This window comes from Tinamus guttatus, unplaced genomic scaffold (genome assembly GCF_059628265.1).
Source record: "Tinamus guttatus ecotype Peru unplaced genomic scaffold, ASM5962826v1 Tinamus_guttatus_pri_ptg000497l, whole genome shotgun sequence".
NCBI classification, from domain to species: domain Eukaryota; kingdom Metazoa; phylum Chordata; class Aves; order Tinamiformes; family Tinamidae; genus Tinamus; species Tinamus guttatus.
Genome location: NW_028289031.1, coordinates 3859126 through 3873480, shown reverse-complemented (window position 1 = coordinate 3873480; position 14355 = coordinate 3859126). Strand labels below are relative to the sequence as shown.

General features: G+C 46.4%; 1 protein-coding gene across 2 annotated transcripts in view; it reads left to right on the top strand.

The window, feature by feature from the left end:
- The window catches only part of NFATC1 (nuclear factor of activated T cells 1), a 106852-nt gene that overhangs the window by 45475 nt on the left and 47022 nt on the right, over positions 1 to 14355 (top strand). For both annotated transcript variants that reach the window (XM_088533413.1, XM_088533414.1), the window contains exon 6: positions 1724 to 1864. In XM_088533413.1, coding sequence (XP_088389539.1) covers positions 1724 to 1864 — 141 coding nt within the window. The remainder of the gene's footprint in view (positions 1 to 1723; positions 1865 to 14355) is intronic.

The following is a 14355-nucleotide window of genomic DNA, read 5'->3' as shown; positions in this document are numbered from 1 at the left end:
CCCTGGCTAACTCGGTGTGCTGGGTGCAAACCGAAAGGTTTCTGAAGGTTTTGCTGGATTCAGACTAGCAGGCAAAAGCTCGGCTGCTTTTTCACTAAATATTTGGGCATAGTCCTCACTGGCTTCTTCCTGTTGTCCCACTAAAGCACTGTGCAGTTTGCAGCATCCTTTCCCCCTACAATCTTCTTGAGGGAGTGTGTGGCTCTGCTTCAGTGCTGAGGGGTCGGGAGCAGCTCTGTGTGTGGTGGGTAGATGGGGGTGATAACCTTGTCCCCCTGCCATTCCCAGGCCTGCACCGCAATCCTGAGAGGTCCTCCAAGACTTCAGGCCAGAAGCAATGCTCTACCCTTTGATTTAAGATAGCATTGCTGCCACACTAGCAGGCTAAGTCCCTAAGAGAGGCAAAGTTGTAGAGAAGGGCAGTGCTGCCAGTTCAGTAGCTATAGCCTCCCTCCTTCAGTCATTCATTTAAACAAACAAAAGAACACTTGTGGTGAGAAGGGAGTAGCTTTAAGATAAGGCTACGCTGTTAATGAAGAACAGCAGAGCCTCCTTACCTGGAACGGCTGGACTGGCATAAAGCTGTGTCTTCAATCCCCCGTATGTAAGAAATAAATGTTTTGGGTTTTTTTTTTTATTCTTCTTTTTCAAGCTAAATTCTCATTCCAGGGCAAGTTCTAGGCTAATTCATAAAACAAAAACATGAGGAGTCAAGGTTTTATCTTGCTCCTGTTAAAGTCTGATGAGAATTTTCTTTGTCCTATGTAGCCAGGGAAGACCACAAGCTGAAATACATCCTGAACCAGTCTCCCGTGCAGCCATGCAAAATGCAGGGTCCCACAGAATAAGAAGCTGCTTGTATATGCATCACTGAGTTGCAGTTTTGAGGACAGTGTAATGAGCAAAAGAGTGATGGGCAGCTCCTCAAAGGAGCGGAAAACAGAAGAAAAAAATAGGCATGAGTGTGTTATTTCCAGTGCAGAATGTGGAATAAGCTGGTGCCAAAAACTTCATGCATCTCTCAGTGCATGTGACACCAGAAGGAACCATGTAATCTGGATAAAATGTCACATCATCCCTTGAAGCATAGGCATGCAAGCTTAGGATGGCACTTGAGAGTGATAAAAACGTGTGCCACGGGGATGGAGGATTCCGTTTGCATGACCCACACGCGTCCTGGCACTCAGGTGCTGGTGGAAATACGCGGGCTAAGCTGTGAAGTGCTGCTGGATTGCAAGGCCCGTGGCTGCTGCTGAAAGACTATTAGCAGAGCTGAAGCACTCAGTAGAGTGACTAGAACATATTTTGGACGTGGTTATTTGTTCTCATATTTGCCTTGCAAAACATATAGACTAGGTTAGGCTTTTTTTTTTTTTTTTTTTTTGAGAAATTGCCTTAAAGAGGTTAAATAAGCAAGATACTTTTTGAAGTAGTATAAATCAAGATGACTTTTGAAATTAAATAGCTTGTTCTTTCTGTGATCCTTTTTTGATCTGTAGTGCTATATTTAATAATAGTATTGTTTACTATCAAGGCACTTAACCAACCGTATTTCCCGCAGACCTTCTGACCTTTCTTTGTTTCTGTATCAGTCTCAGCTTATCTTATGAAGGTAAACATTAAGTTACTTACTAATGCAGTATTTACTTTTGCGTGTGTGTGTTTGTGATCGTTTTTTTTTTTCTTTTTCCTTTTTTTTTTTTTCCTTTTTATAACACCCCAGCTCAGAGATCTGCCCAGGAATTGCCCCTGGTGGAGAAGCAAAGTATTGACAGCTTTCCTGTTATTGGAGGGAAGAAAATGGTACTGACTGGCCACAACTTTCTGCAAGACTCCAAAGTCATCTTTGTGGAGAAAGCACCAGGTATTTCCATGCAGTCTTGACCTATGTCTGCTTTTTCCTCCCTGTATGAAAATCTCTTATAAAAAAAAAGACAGATCGTCTGCCAAATGATGATAGCATGAGTGCTGTAATCACGTTTCTGCTGCAGGTAGCATTTGTTTTCCATATCACTGGGCAAAGCGTGGATCTGGGCCATGGTTAGTGCTGGAGTTTCACATGATAGCTGCTGGGGTTGCAAGTAGACAACAGTGACAGCGAGAATCAAAGGTTGACATTTGTTTTGGTAGAAAACCACAGTCGCACCTCACAGGATTTTTATTATTATTATAAGAGCCGCTCGTTACCGTTTCCATGTAAAATCTGTGGGATGTTGGCTTGTTAAACCTGCTTGGAATCTAGGGAAGAGGCAGCAGCATTGGTGACAATGTGCTCGTGCGCCTTTCTTCACGACTAGTTTTTGGAGGACAGAAGAGGCTGTGGAAGTCGCACACAAGCACAGCCTCTTGCAGAGCTCGGGCAGTTTGCGAGTGCTCGAGAAGGAGGGGCTCCAGAGAGGGCTCATTCATTCGGAGGCCGCTTCTCCGTGAGGGTTCGGAGCGGGGCCGGTCGCCTCCCCATGTTTCTGCAGCCCTTCCTCTTTGCAATTCATGCAATTGGTGATGATGGGGCTGCTATTTTGAGGGAAGGGTCCCCAGCTGGGTCTGTCACGGCGCCCGTTCTGCAGCATCAGGCGCGATCTCGGGTTTCCGCAGAAGACGGCGGCCGGAGCCGCGGATCACACGGCCATAGTGCTTAATGCTGCGGAAAAGACAGTGGGAGCGGAGCTGTGAGTCAAAGTCAGCCTCTGAAATGAGATAGTTAAGGCGATAGTTTTGAGCCTTGTTTTGGAAAGGGTTTCCGTGGCGCTGGCACAAGCCGCGGATTCCTCAGCTGCCGGCCGAACCCCCTCCTGAACTTTAAGCCGGGTCTCCCGCCGCGCCGGCCCTGGCACCGCGTGCGCTTAACCCTTGCCGGGCACGGAGCTCCCAGCCGCTCCCGGCTAGCGGGACCGGGCGCCGGGGTCATGGCGAGGCACGCTTGTGGCGAGCAAGGGAATCCCTTTACGCAAAGAGATCAAAATAGACGCGAGTCGAGCTCCGGGAGGGACGTCTCGGTTCTCCACGGGCTCAGAGTAAAGGGCTCCCCTGAAATTTCACGGGGGTGCCCTGCTTTGGTGTAGCTCAAGCAATCAAAAGCAGACGTCAGTTGGAGGTAGTGTCTTCGCTCTGCTGCGAGAGTAAAACCTCTGGGCTCCAAGTTCCTCCTGCTCCGAGCCAGCAGGGCTATGCTGCTATTCCCCTGGAGAGAGGGATCCGCATAAAGTCACAGCTGTGGAAAATGAGAATAGCCTTTTTTGTACCTCAAGAAAGTAAAAAAAAAAGTAATAAAAAAGAGGATATTTCAACTTAAAGAAGCAGAACTCTGCTCTGAGAGTAGGCTTAGAAGAGTGAAACGTGCTCATTCCACTCCACAGTTAAACTTCCTTCTGTATACAGAAATGGGTTAGTGTGACATTTCAAGAGCGAAATCCCAGATTTGCCTCATTTCAGGAAGGAAGCCACGTTAACAGGAGCTCCCTTTCATGCTTATTTTCCTTCTTCTTTTATTGAGTTGGAAAAATTTTGAAGTGTCCTGTCCTGAAGGATCGTGACAGTGAAGCTACTCACTTGCAGCAGGCAGCACAGTCTGGGTATGCACACTGTCTCCTTTAGCATTAAATACAAAAAAAAGACAAAATATTTACTTTATGGCCTGAAATTACAAAAAAAAAAGAGAGCGAAACAGGGCCAGTCCTGTACTCCTTAACCAGGTAAATAGCTCCCTTGAGCATGGCTATGCACTGGTCACACTGGGGAAATAATGGATTTTTTTACTTGGTATGCTCTTGAGGATGCAGAGGATGAACAGGATGTGGAGGCCCATGAGGCAATGCCCACGGGTGTGTGAGTTGGCAGGAAGGGGGGGATGCAGGAGTGTCTCTTCTCCATAAGAGAATCCTTTGCCCAACCCCCAGGGACGAGGTAGGAACACGCCGTGCGAGTGGGTCAGTCAGCTGGTATCACTGAAGAGTAACCGGCAGCTTTTAGCAAATCCGTGTTAAAAGGTCAGGGGTGAGACTCGTAGCTCCCAACATCAGGAGCATCTCGGAGAGCTTGTTGCACTCACAGGACTCATGCAAGTACGTTGCAGGTGTTGAGCTTTTTAAGGCTGGACGTGCTGAGCATCCCCCGGCGTGCGTCGGGTGCGACAGTGCCTCGTACAGCTTGGCACTTCCCAGGCAAGCAGGCGGGCTGCATCGCGGTGTCAGCGGCAGGTTTGGAGCAGCTCATCTGATTTAACAGCGAGCAAAAAGCAAAGCCGAGCGAGCTTTGCTTCTGAGAGCCGGCGTGCGCTGACTTTTTCCCTTGCAGCTCCTGCATGACTATGCAAGTAGGTCAAGAGGGGGAACACCAGCGCAGTATTTTCTCTCTCTTAGAAAGCTGGTTACTAATGTTGGTGATCAGCTGGAGACATTCATTATTTTTGCTGCTGCTGTTGCCTTTGGTTTTTTAATTCTGAATGGTAATCACGTTCCTAGTGGGCAGCCAGAGGAGCTATTACAACTATTATACAGTCATAGATCACAGGAATAATTGCAGTCCGAAAAGGACTGCATCTCTTGCATACAATTTAAATATTAGATTATGTGAGCTCATTTCTCTCGTCCTTCCTCGGGCAAAATCCCCAGGCCAGGAGGTAGTGTGTGCGAGCTGGTCTCATTCTTGCTAGCCTGCACAGCTGGTTCACACAGTGTTTGCAAACACTTTGTGTCCGTCTGTTTGTTTGTTTTTCTTTCTGTTTTTTTTTCCCCTGTCTGAATAATCTCTTTAAGTGCCCTGACTCCGTGGAGTGTTTTTCCAAGCGCGAGTCCCAGGCTCCACGTCTTCAGGGCTAGCCCTCAGCTGTTGCAGTCCCGGGAGGAATGGCGTTATCCCGGCGCGGCTCCCTCCTCCTCCTCCTCCTGCGTGGGGAGCCTGTCTTAACAATGACTCATGCGAGAGGGAATCCCTGAAGAATGATCAAATCAATCCTGGTGTGGAGGCAGCGCGGCGCGCTCGCCTTAACCCCTTGCTGACTTCTCTTCAGCCATGGAGAAGAGGAAATGGAGCCCAACGCACTACCCGGAGCTGTGTCTGTCGCAGGGACAAAGTTAGGCTGCTGAGGGGCCGAGAGGGACGGAAAGAGCCGTGAAAGGAGCACTGGGGAGGCCGTGGTGGAGATGGCGCGGTCCCTCGAGCTACGGGGCTGCCCTAAGGAAGGAGGCACCCTTTGGGGTAAATAACGAGCCTTTGCAAAGGGGGCGAAAATTTGCTCAAGCCTTTTACAGTGCCATAAAAAAAGTTTCAATGCTGAAAAAAAGGTCTTTATTTTAAGGGATTCGGGTCAATGTTTTATTGCTTGCATGTCAGACCATATTTTCCAGTGATGAAAGATGGCATAAAATGACGATCCAAGAAACTAAGTGGAAGTAAGAACATGAACACCTAACATGCTTTGAGAGTTTCGCTCTTTAAATTCAGTCTATTTCCATAGACTGCAGAGTCCCATGATAACTTTGGCCCTTCAAATTATTTTGATGTTACTTTTCTTTCATTTTTTTTTCTTTTTTTTTTTCTCCAGTTTCTGTCTGTTTCTGTGTAGTCAAAGTTTTGTCTTCCTCAGTTTCAGAAATGGCCTATGAGTCTGTATATCATAGCTGGTGGGTGGTAGGTGCAGGGCATCCAGTAGAAAGCTGTTTTTTCATATGGAGTCTTAGTACTATCTAAAAATACGTGTTTGCAGCATGTTAGCTGCAAGGATCTTTGATGTCTCTGACAGTAGCCACTGTGGACCTTAAGTAAGCGTTTTGGGTACAAAAGTGGACGGAATTATGTTGATGTTTGTTAGCTAGCTGTGTTTCCTGTCATGCTGATCTGAAAGAGCATAGATGATCTAGAATTGCAATAAATAATATTGACTTACCTACTTGGCAGGGAGGAGGAGGATGGTATTTTACTTAGTTCCCAGGTGGTAAATGTAGCAGGCAATAAAAATCATTAGGGGAAGTTTGAAAAAAATGTAGTAATATTTGAAAGCATGTTTAAAGAGTATGTATCTGGCAGTTAGCTTTACTTCTTTTGTAGCAGCTGCTGCAACCATGATATATTTGTTTTCAAACAAATGGCAACGTGAGTTGCTCAACACAAAGCAATAGAAAAGCCAAACAGAAGTGAGCCAACCACTGGTTCCTGGTGTATCAGGTTAGGACTGGTGATCTATACAGCGAAACAACTTGGAGAAATACGAGTGCGCAAAATCTTTCCTGTAACTGACAAATGAAAAGTCACTGATGAGACACAAGGCCTCTCCCCCAAACACCAAAGTCATGGGTCTATCTTCCTTGCATGCTCCAGGACACTGTAAAGTGGGCCAAGGTGTTTTGAGCATTAGAAAGAGCTTAGCATTAGGTTTGAAAGGGTTAATTTGCCCAGCTCCTCGCCTAGCCCAGACATTGCTCCTTGCTCCCGTCGCCAGAATGCTTTTGGCATCAAAGCTGGCTCAAGTGTTTCTAGACTTCACTGGTTAGGCCAAGTGGAGACGTATCTGAGAGACCAGGTTAAAATGACAGAAATGTTCAGTAGGTTGTGGTCCATGGGAAAAAAATGAGTTTCTGGTATATCATTATTGATTATTATTCTTTTGAGTTTCCACTAGGTAAGTTAGAAGTTCACACCAACTTACTTGATTTTGTGTTTAGCCATGGCTGTTAGTGACCACAGGGCAGGTGTTTTAAACAGCAAAAAAGGTAAAACTGTAAGACCGGAGCTCACTCCAGATTTAATTTCTAAAGCAGCAGTAAATTTGAAATTCAGGATCTTCTGGAAATTTTGGATCTTTGTTGTTAATTTTGAGGGCCTTTTTTTTTTTTAATGGTGAAAATACATGCACTTGAAATTCGTTGGGAAAGGTGTGTCTCTGAAAGTGAATCACTCTCTTGGATGGTTGTTAGTAGAGTCCACAATTTGCAATGCTGTATCTGTGAATACCTCCTGGTTTATGGACTTAGTGGATTTGAACATGTTGTTCCTAACACCTTCATACTCTGTAACCTAATTACATAATATTCCAGCTATTGCGCCTAAAGCCTTTGAAACATAAGCTGCCAAAAGATAGAGAGAGAGTAGTAAACATTACCTAAACAGCATTTCATCCAGGGATTTCCTCCTTTTCATTTGACAAGTTCTCAAACAGTTAAAGACCTTTTTTTTTTCCTTCGGATTCAGTTACTACTTCAGTGTTAATTCCTTCTATTTTGTTAAATAGATTTACTCTATCACAACTGTTCCTCTTCCTCGATTGAACGGACTTCTGATGTTAGAAGATACAGATTGGTTTGCATTGCATGGTGGTAATTATGCTACAGCAGGGGAAAGATAGCTAGGCAAAATCATCATTTTTTTGGTCCATACTCAAGGAAATCTTTTTCTCTGTAAGTACTTTAGATAGGAAACTTGGTTTTCCTGCCACTGACAGCATTGCAAAACTTTGTCAGCTGAATGTTTGCATAAAGTAAGTGCAAGGTGGAAAAGAATTGAGTTGGATGAATTTAGGTGTCTACTCAAGCACTTCACAAGGTTTTTGTTCCTCTCAAATTTCACCACTTCTGGCAAAGAGTAGAGTCAACTGGTTGCTGCTTTAAGGTAAAAATGTCCATCTGAATCTTGAAGCTCTGTCGAGCAATTCAGTTCTATTTTCTATACCTTGTGTGATCAAACAAACAAACAAAAAACCCCAACTTTTTATGCAGTAGATGATCAAGTGCAGTATTTTAACTTAAGGAGAAGAAAGACAAGAAGTTATGGAAAATGCTGTGTCTCTGAGACATCTGAGTGGCATTTGATTGGAGTGGATACATTAGGGATGCACGTGGGCTTTTTGGTTTGACTCAGCTGCACTTTGGAGCCCTAGGTTTGGAGTCTGTTTTGACGTGATGTGATGCGATGTGATGTGGAGACTGGTGACCTGAGTCTTGGCAGAGCTCCATTTGGTAAAAGATCTTACATTCTCGGAGATCTTTCCATTGCTCTTTCCACTGCCAGTAGCAGTCACAGTTTTGGGGGCAACTGGCCAAAAGAGGGTCATGTTTCACACTAGTAATCATACTGTAGCTCACATAATAAATAAGCAAGTGGCAAAATTCCCCTTCTCCCTCTTGTCAGATGGACAGAGAGTTCATAATTTTGTCTTTATCACTCTGTTTATCCAAGTTCAGGATGCACATTCCAGTTGGCTGCGAGAGGTTATGCACTGACTCATGCGCAGTGAGGCTAAAAATTTTGGAAGCTAGATAAACTGGAAACTTCAAAGGCATATGAGTTGGGAGCAGAGAGTTCATGTGAAGGTCACTTGTACCTATTTCCTAGAGATATATTGATAGCTGGAGGGGTTTCTGGCCATTGCCCGGAAATAGATATCCTCGGGCAAACAGCATCATCAAGCGATGGAATCACTTGCTGGTGGCAGCCTTTCCCGCGCATGCAGTAGCGGTGACACAGCTTGTAGGAAATGTCAGCGTGTTTCAGATTTTCCTGGCTGTTTAGCGTAGGGAATGGTGAAGACGGAGCGGGACGGCAGCCATACACATGAGATGGGATCAGCGGCAGCAAGCCTCGTCCTGGGTGCTACTCTCACAGTTCAGAACGGTGTCAATGAATCAAGAGTACTTGCTGTGGGCAACGGAGCAAGACAGAGAGAAATGTGAAGTGTCTGGCTAAGTCGTTTATTTGAGTAATCCTGTAAATTTTTAATTATTTCAGAAATCGTGAGTGCTTGAAGTCTTTTCTTTCATGTCTTTTCTGTTCTAAGGGGCTTCAAGCAATTCCATTTGTACAGTCAAGGCTTTGTCTCCTAACTTTTTAAATCAGCATAAGTTTTCAGGTAGTTGTTACTGTTCCAACTCCAATAGAACCTGCTGACCAAGTTCACAGGAATTCACAGCCCTTACCAAAAAGCTGAGAGTCTTATGAAGACTTCAGCACATAGAGACAGTAGAGAAAAGCAGTTACCTCCAAAGCGCACAGTTTTTTTGCAGGGCCTGTATCCTCCCCCTGCCCTTTTGCAAGGACATTGTTCATTCTCTCCTGCTACTTCCCTGGCTGGTTGCTAAGAGTTGGTTCACATCCTTGGTGGGCATCACAGTAAAAACAGGGACATGGAAGGAAAGGTAGCATAAGGCCTGCAGAGAGAGAAAGATGGCACTTTTGAGAGCTGTGTGGAAGAAAGTACAGTGACATTTAAGAAAAGAAGAGAGAGATAAAGATTTCCAAAATGTGCTTTGTTGCAGGGAAGCTGATGTCAAGGCAGATAATCAGCAAAGAGGAGGAGGGGCCTTTAAGACTGAGTCTGACCTTGCAGGGGAAGGGAAACGAGTGGGAGGCACATGAGGGGACAGTGAGGTGGAAAAAAAATCAAAATGCCATGCCAAAGCTTCCTCTTTGGGCCCTGCTGAAAAGCCATGGCAGGGAAGCCGAGATGGTATGTGTCTGGGAGGCGAGAAATTGTGGCCACCTAGATAAAACAAAGAGCTCGTCTCTTAAAAATATTTGAGAAATAAGAACAGAAAAGATTTTAATCAAACTTAGATATAAGACAAGGGGAAAAAGAAAAAGATAAGAAAATTTTGTATGTTTCAGGCCTGATGATTATGGTAGAGGTATTGGTGGTGGCATCAAATATAGAAAAAGTAGAGGGAAAAATGTTCTTGAGAGGAAAAGTTGGAGAAATCGAATATGAGATTTGTTACTCTGATACTATGAGAGAACTATGAGACAAGATTAGATTGAAGAAAGTGGGCTGGGATTATTCTGTTTAGCTTCATCTGTGAAGACACAAATTCAGCCTACTAGAGGTTCCCGAAGGAAAATAAAATTGTGAAGAGGAGGAAATCACACACACATAACTGAAAGCAGAATGAAGTCTTGTTGCTGCTGGGTGGCTGTGCTGCTGTGCTCAGTTTGACCTGCCTGCTCTAGAGGGCCTTTGCAGGGATGTTAAGAGGTACTTTTCCTTCTAAGTTGAGTGTCTTAGGCTTGGAATTACTGAGAGCTATTAAATAAAACCCTACGACTAAGGGTAATTTGAATAGGGGGAGGTGTCGGGGAGCTCTTGATTGCATAACCAGGCTCCGTTCTGCAGAAAATAGGTTCTGGCAGCTCGTTCCAGATTGTTTTGGCTCCCAGTGAGCCCTGATCCATCAGTTTTCAGTGCAGTGCCCCCTTTTAATTACCTGGGCTAAAATTACAATTAATTTGAAAACACTTCCTTGAACTCAGAATAATTACAAAGTCAGTTGGACGTACTTTGGTAAAATCAGCTAAAAAGGTTTGCAGCTCAGGCAAAATGAGTCCCTCAGCTTTTGGGCTGCTCAAATGAGCAATCAGAAAGGAAGTTGCATTTCTGGCACAGGTGCTGTAAGGTACTGTTCTTACTGCATTTTTTATCCTCTAGGTCCTGCATGACTTTTTTATTGTTAATTTAATCTTAAAAAGAAAAAAAAAAGGTAACTTGAGGGCAAAAATTTGATACGATGATAGATTTTTTTTTTCTTTTTTTTTTCTGGCAAGGAAGAGGGAAATAAAGCAGGGGGGCAGGAGGGAAAAACAGTGTCGGCGGGATCCCGTAACAAAAGAGGCGGAAGAGCAGCGGGGAAATGAGGGCAGCTGGGGAGAGGGCGAGCGGGGCCGCGGAGGCCAGGCCTGAGGCAGCGGTGACGGGCGGGTGTCCCGCGGCAGCTCCCTCCACATTCCCGAGTGCCTCCTCGCTCTCCTCCTTCCCCATCCTGTCCCCCCACATCCCGTGCCAGGCTGCTTAGCTGCTCTCGCTAGCGCTTATAATCTGTCCCTTGTAAATGTCTTTTAAGATGTGCTCCGATACACAGTGTGTAAACACTGGGACTGACTCCACCCTCGGATAATTGGGCCTGTTGGTATCCAGTTAGGAAAATGTTCTTCACGACGAGGCGCCTGCGTTATGTAATAGATCAGGCTGGAAGAGCATCCTGGCTCCCCTTATGTTGTCCTCAACTCCTCGTGGCTGCCGCCTCTGCAGGGAAATGTGGCAACGCTGCGGCCCCGCGCGCGCTGCGCTCCCAGCCCAAGCACGCGCACAGGGAAACTGTGTTTCAGCACAAAACTGAGTGTCTTTAGATCACTGAGGCAGGACTTGACCTTAGTGTTCGTTCTCTTCTCTCGCTGAAAAAAACTATCCTTCCGGACATATTCACAGATCAATCATCTCAGTGCCAGGAGGGCAATTTGCTGGGGAAGAGGGGCTGCTGTGCAAGCCGAAAGCTGCCAAAGCCTTCACTGCTAAAGGATCTGAATATGCACTACCTACCAGGGCAGGTAGGGGAAGGCAAATAGGGAGCCTTTGTGGAGCACCCTAAAATTGTCCCATATAATCATTCTGCATTGCGTTCGGTCCTACCTGTTGCAGATATGTTAAAGTAATCAGGGGTGTATAGGCCGAATGTTTAGAGCAGTCTCACAACACATTCATCAAATAATGTGTTCCTTTGGGGGGGATAGGATTAGTTTCGCTGTCTGACCTGTGAATATATCACAGTGTAAATACCCATTTACAGTCCAGACAGTGCAGGCAAGCTCTGTTGAGCCTCAGGCTAGAAGGGTATAAAATGAACACGGCGTATAGGCAGGAAAATCCTAGATAATATCCATTCTTTTTGTATCTCAAGTGAGCACAGGACTACTAAAAGAATATAGACTGTTTTAACCTACTGTAGTAAAGCGAGATCACTTAAATATATCTAAACTCTCCCATTATGCCCATTTCACAGAGGCAAAGTTCAAGTGATTGCCAGATGCTTGTGTTGCGCTCTCCCTAGTTTCCAGTTTCTTTTTTTCCCCCCCTTTTATTTTGTAACTTTTATTCTTTTCGCTAGCAGTCATCCGTCAATCTACCCTGAAAGCTAAAGTGGTGGTTGGGCTGTTTGAGCTCCCGGAGCCCTGGCGGCACCGTGCTTACGGCTCCCCGGGGCTCGACGTAGTTCTGCAGACCTTGGGCGATCCCTCTTCATGGGCAACGAGCAGATGCGGAAGACGGTAGAAAATTTCTTTGGAAAAGTCTTTACAGCTCTCCGACCGTGTTACACTTCTATGAAAACAAAACAAAACATATTTTGTGGTCTGCTCGGCTCTATGTGTGAATAACTGGTGCTGTGCGATTTGCGCAGCCCCTTTTGAGTGCGGCTCCTGCGCTAGAACAGGCCTCTACAGTGCCTTTTTATGTGGAAATCTTTTAGCAGGGTGTGGTGGGGAAGCCGCTTCTGTGACTCATGCTGCAGGGAATTCCCTAATGAATTGCAATATTTTTACTTCTGGGCTTCGCCGCGCGGTTTCCTTCGGCGCTGGAACCAGCAGTTGATAAGAGGCAGCTACAAAGGCCCATTGAGCACCGCCGCGCCGCCCCGCTTCAGAGCGGCCCCGTTTCACAGCGGGCTGCTCGCGTTCTGGGGGGCCGCGGGCCCACCCCGCACGGCAGCGGGTTCCCCAGGCGGGAGCCCAGGTGCTCCGAGCGCGGCGCTGCCAAAAAAAAAAAAAAAAAGGGAAGAAAAAAAAAAGGAAAAATGCCGAGGCGGGTTGCGAGGAAGCGCAGCCAGGGTGCTATAAATAACAGCACGTCGCGGCGATCCGTCTTGGAAATGGCAGGCGCCCCGGCGAGCGCGGTCGCCCTCGGTGGGAAGGCTGGTGGCCACCTGTCAGGGAAGCCGCCGAGGCCGGGACGGCTCTGGTGGCCGGAGAACCCCCGGGGACGCAGTGCCGGGCGGAGGCTCCGCGCGGAAAAACCGGCTCCCGGTGTTGGCGATGGAGCGGGCGTTGCGGTGGTTCCGGAGGGCTGTCCCTCGTTGGCTGGTCCATGTGCAGTTGCTCTGTGGGTTTTTTTTTGGTATTTCCCCTGCCCCCCCGCCAACGACCACTTTTGGTAAAAACAACCCGGTGAAATGTCTTGGCACAGATTTTTAAACTTTACCGAAACGTGTCTTTCTGTTCAAAACGGTGTGATGCAAATCTTAAATGCCAAAACAGAGCCAGGCATTAAATTTGGGGAAGGCACTTCTTATTACTTAGTAAAAGTAAATATAAAAATGAAAGGGAATGAAATCAGACTTTTGGAAAACCCTTTTCTCCCGTCCCTCCTTCCCTCCCTCCTCCTCCCCTTCCTCGCCTGCCTCCCCCCCACCACCTCGCCATATAACAACTGCCCATTCGGGTACAGTAATTCCAGAGAGTAAACTTTAACGGGAATGCCTGAAATGTGTCTGCTTCAGCTTTGTGTTATGTCTGTAATTTGAATTATTTGCATTTTGGAAAGGTATAAATTGCTCTGGTGTACTTGGGTTGGCGCCCGGCCAGGAGGGAGTCGCCTCGGGCCCGGAGGCGGCCAGGCGGCTGCAGATGTGGCAGGCGTACAATGGAAACTTTTGTGGTCTGCGGGTCCTCCCCGGCCGCGCGCGCTCCGGCCGCGGCCGGCATCCCGCCCGCGGGACGCGGAGGATCCCGCCGCGTGTGGCGGGGGCGCGAGGCCCTGCCCGCCCAGCACATGTGCGCCGTGCTGTGCGCTCCCGCGCGCCGCTCCGCAGCCCGGAGCCCCTGCCGCCCTCCTCCCTCCCCGCTTCGCTTTTTTTAGTTCTTCTTTTTTTTCTTTTTTTTTTTTATTTCAGCTGCACTGTTTAAACCTGCAAAACATGTTTACTGTAAGAGGTTGACGTAGTGGTCTAAGGTTTCCCTCCTGGAGTCGGTCCCAGTCCGTGGGCGTCGAGATTTCCCTCTTGGTTCACCAGACGTAATATGAGGAATTGTCTTTCTTTTTTTTTCTTCCTTTTTTTTTTGTCTCAGCTTCATAACAACTTTTCCTCCTTGTGTTTTTGTTAAATGAAATGTCACCAGCTCCTAATGAGTTGTCTGTTCCCTCCTTCTCCCCTCTCCTCTCCTGCCCCTGCAGTCGCGGAGCAGCCTGGTCTGGACAGTCTCAGGAGAGTTTCTTGGAGCGAGAACCGTATTGTTCTTATTAGCTTCCAAAGACAAACCACAGCTCTGGATTTTTTATTTTCATAATAGTTTAGATTATAGCATTTAAAATATTTCAGAACAAACTCTTTTTGTCATCATAAAAAATCTGAGGGCGCATAAAGGCAGTGCTGCTTGGAGTAATTGAAAGATTAGCTAGCGATGGAGTCATTTTGCATTTTGCTGAAGTATCGGCAGGAAATAAAAAACAGAAACCTGAATCAGATCATTCATCTCGCAGAGTAGAAATGAAACACAGCAAAAAACCTGAGGTTCTGGTAATCCATTTACAAAGGCGATTTTAACATATAGCTACTACTCTGGACTTCTTTAGTTTTTTTTGTTGTTGTTTTTGTTTTTTTAAGAAAA